The 2,407-nt window shown below is 31.1% G+C and overlaps 1 protein-coding gene across 1 annotated transcript in view; it reads right to left on the bottom strand.

Annotated features, from left to right (window-relative positions):
• The window catches only part of LOC111085740, a 9,339-nt gene continuing 6,932 nt past the window's right edge, over positions 1–2,407 (bottom strand). Inside the window, exons 6-7 of the mRNA XM_022385731.1 lie at positions 1,450–1,512; positions 1–369 (exon numbers count right to left, since the gene is read on the bottom strand). Of these exons, the coding sequence (XP_022241439.1) occupies positions 238–369; positions 1,450–1,512 (195 nt within the window). The 3' untranslated portion in view covers positions 1–237. The remainder of the gene's footprint in view (positions 370–1,449; positions 1,513–2,407) is intronic.

Raw genomic sequence — 2,407 nt, 5'->3', positions numbered from 1 at the left:
TTACCGAAAATAATAGCAACCAAACCATCCTTAGATCTGAATAACATAGTGCGTTAAAACCTTAGCATGTTTGCTACTCCAAAAATAACCTCAATAACTGTGGCCAGTAAAATAATGATTGATTCAAAAGTTTAACTGAAACGAATAAATATAGACATCTGATTATGATCGGCATCAACGACGAGGCATACTGGTTTCACGAGCTAAGTGTACACCTCTACATACTGGTTTCACGAGCTAATCGTACACATTTTCTTCCTTGTCATAATTCGTTTCTAAGAAAGTTTCAACGGTTTCCAGATCATTTTCTTCTATCTCGTCAGACCGCTTACGGCGACCAATTACCTGTGGTTGTTGGCCGATGATTTGCTGAGGTAAAGGAGAGCAAGTTAATTAAAAACAGCTATTTAAGAGGCAAAAACATGAACAGCTATTTTCAGATTTTGACTTATATAAACAATAAACAACATATAAGATAGATTCTGAAATACACTTAGTAACTGTTATAAGATGTATTTTGAAATACACTTAATAACTGTTATAAAATGTATTCTGAAATACACTTAGCAACTGTTATAAGACATATTGTGATATACACTTAGCAACCGTTATATGATCTATTCTGAAATACAGTTAGCAAATGCTATAAGATGTATTCTGAAATACATTCAGCAATTGTTAGAAGATATATTCTGATATACTCTTAGCAACCGTTATAAGATGTATTCTGGAATACCGTTAGAAACTGCTATAAGATGTATTCTGAAATACACCCAGCAATTGTTATAAGATGTATTCCGAAATACATTTAGCAACTGTTGTAAGATGTGTTCCGAAATACATTTAGCAACTGTTGTAAGATATATTCTGAAATACATGTAGCAACTGTTGTAAGATATATTCTGAAATACATTTTAGCAACTGTTGTAAGATATATTTTGAAATACGCAACTGTCTGCTACCGAGCTTAGTGTGGATATCTTACGTTTATTCAAAAAGTTCCGTCGACACAGGCACACACGAAAATAATGGAGTTCAACAGCAGTTGCCCGCGTATGTTAACAGATGGCAAAACAATTCATTACGTTAGATTGGCTGTACTAGTACTGTCATGTTTTGTACCACGTATTCTGTTCAATAGAATGACAGTAATAAAATATGTCACGGAGATGGGTCTTGTGTACGAGAGTGCTTACAGTTTTTCATTTTTAGTGTTATTGTAAAATAATTACAAAAAAGCAAATTAATGCAATAAAGAAATGAGGTTACTAAAATTTTAAACTAATGCAAAATAACATAAAACTACATGCAGTATGTGTGAAATGTGAAAGACTTGATTACTTAAAACAAACATCTTTATAAACAATCAGCAAAATCGTTACCTAGAAATTAATTTTTCATTAAAAAATATTAATCAATATTTTTTTCCCAAAACTTAAAATTACTCACACTTAAACAAGTTGTCAAGAGGCAGAAAGCTTGGGTTTGCGTAGAATTCACAGGTAAGGATGTCTGTAAAAATTCGTATTATATCCTTTATAAGCACACTTATAGAATTATAGTTTCAAAAAATCTGAAGTTCGTTAAAAAACCCACAAATGACCTTTATTTTATATTTATTAAATATATTAATTTTATAAAGAAAGTGATATAAATATGTATATTTTTGGAAGCGATAATACAACAAATGTGTTATACATTTATATTTTAATTTATAAAAGTACTTTCATAACATCCAGTTACGTGGGTTTCTTATTAATTGATTACAAAAAAAAACATTTATATGTTATTATTATTTAGTACATTTATGAATTACTAGGGCCCGGCATGGCCCGGTGGATAAGTCACTCGATTCGCAATCCGAGGGGCGTGGGGCTAGCAACTCCACCCCGATAACAATTTGCTACAGAAACTGCAACAACACTTCCGTCGGCGAAGTGTTGTTGTAGCCCTATGTTCCACTAGGAACGACGGGAACTAAGAAGAAGAAGATGAATTACTATTATAATTAAAAGGAAGCTATCTAGATAATACGTATTGTAGCAAAACGATGAACAAACTTGAAAGGTGTTTCATAAGTGTTAAAAAGTTTTTATTGAAGTCTTTGTAAGGTAAGCAACACTAAAACCTCCGAAATAAATGTCCAACTTTTTTTTTCATAAATCTTCATATTTTATCTGCTATATTCACTTCCCTAATTATATGTGAAGTTGGTCAGTTTGACCAGCCTTGTAACCACCATAAAAAATACAAAATAAATCAAAATTATCCTTTTTTTGCTTTCTAGAATTACTTCAAATTGTAGCAGGAAACTACATTTGCTTATACTAAATAACTTAAAGCTTTTAACTTTATACATTTGTTTCTAATTAAATTTTATTGTTTTATTAGCCACTTGAAAAGTGCT

This window comes from Limulus polyphemus, unplaced genomic scaffold (assembly GCF_000517525.1).
Source record: "Limulus polyphemus unplaced genomic scaffold, Limulus_polyphemus-2.1.2 Scaffold587, whole genome shotgun sequence".
Lineage (NCBI taxonomy): Eukaryota > Metazoa > Arthropoda > Merostomata > Xiphosura > Limulidae > Limulus > Limulus polyphemus.
Note: the sequence above shows the minus strand (reverse complement) of the source record. Positions and strands in the feature narration are given on the sequence as shown.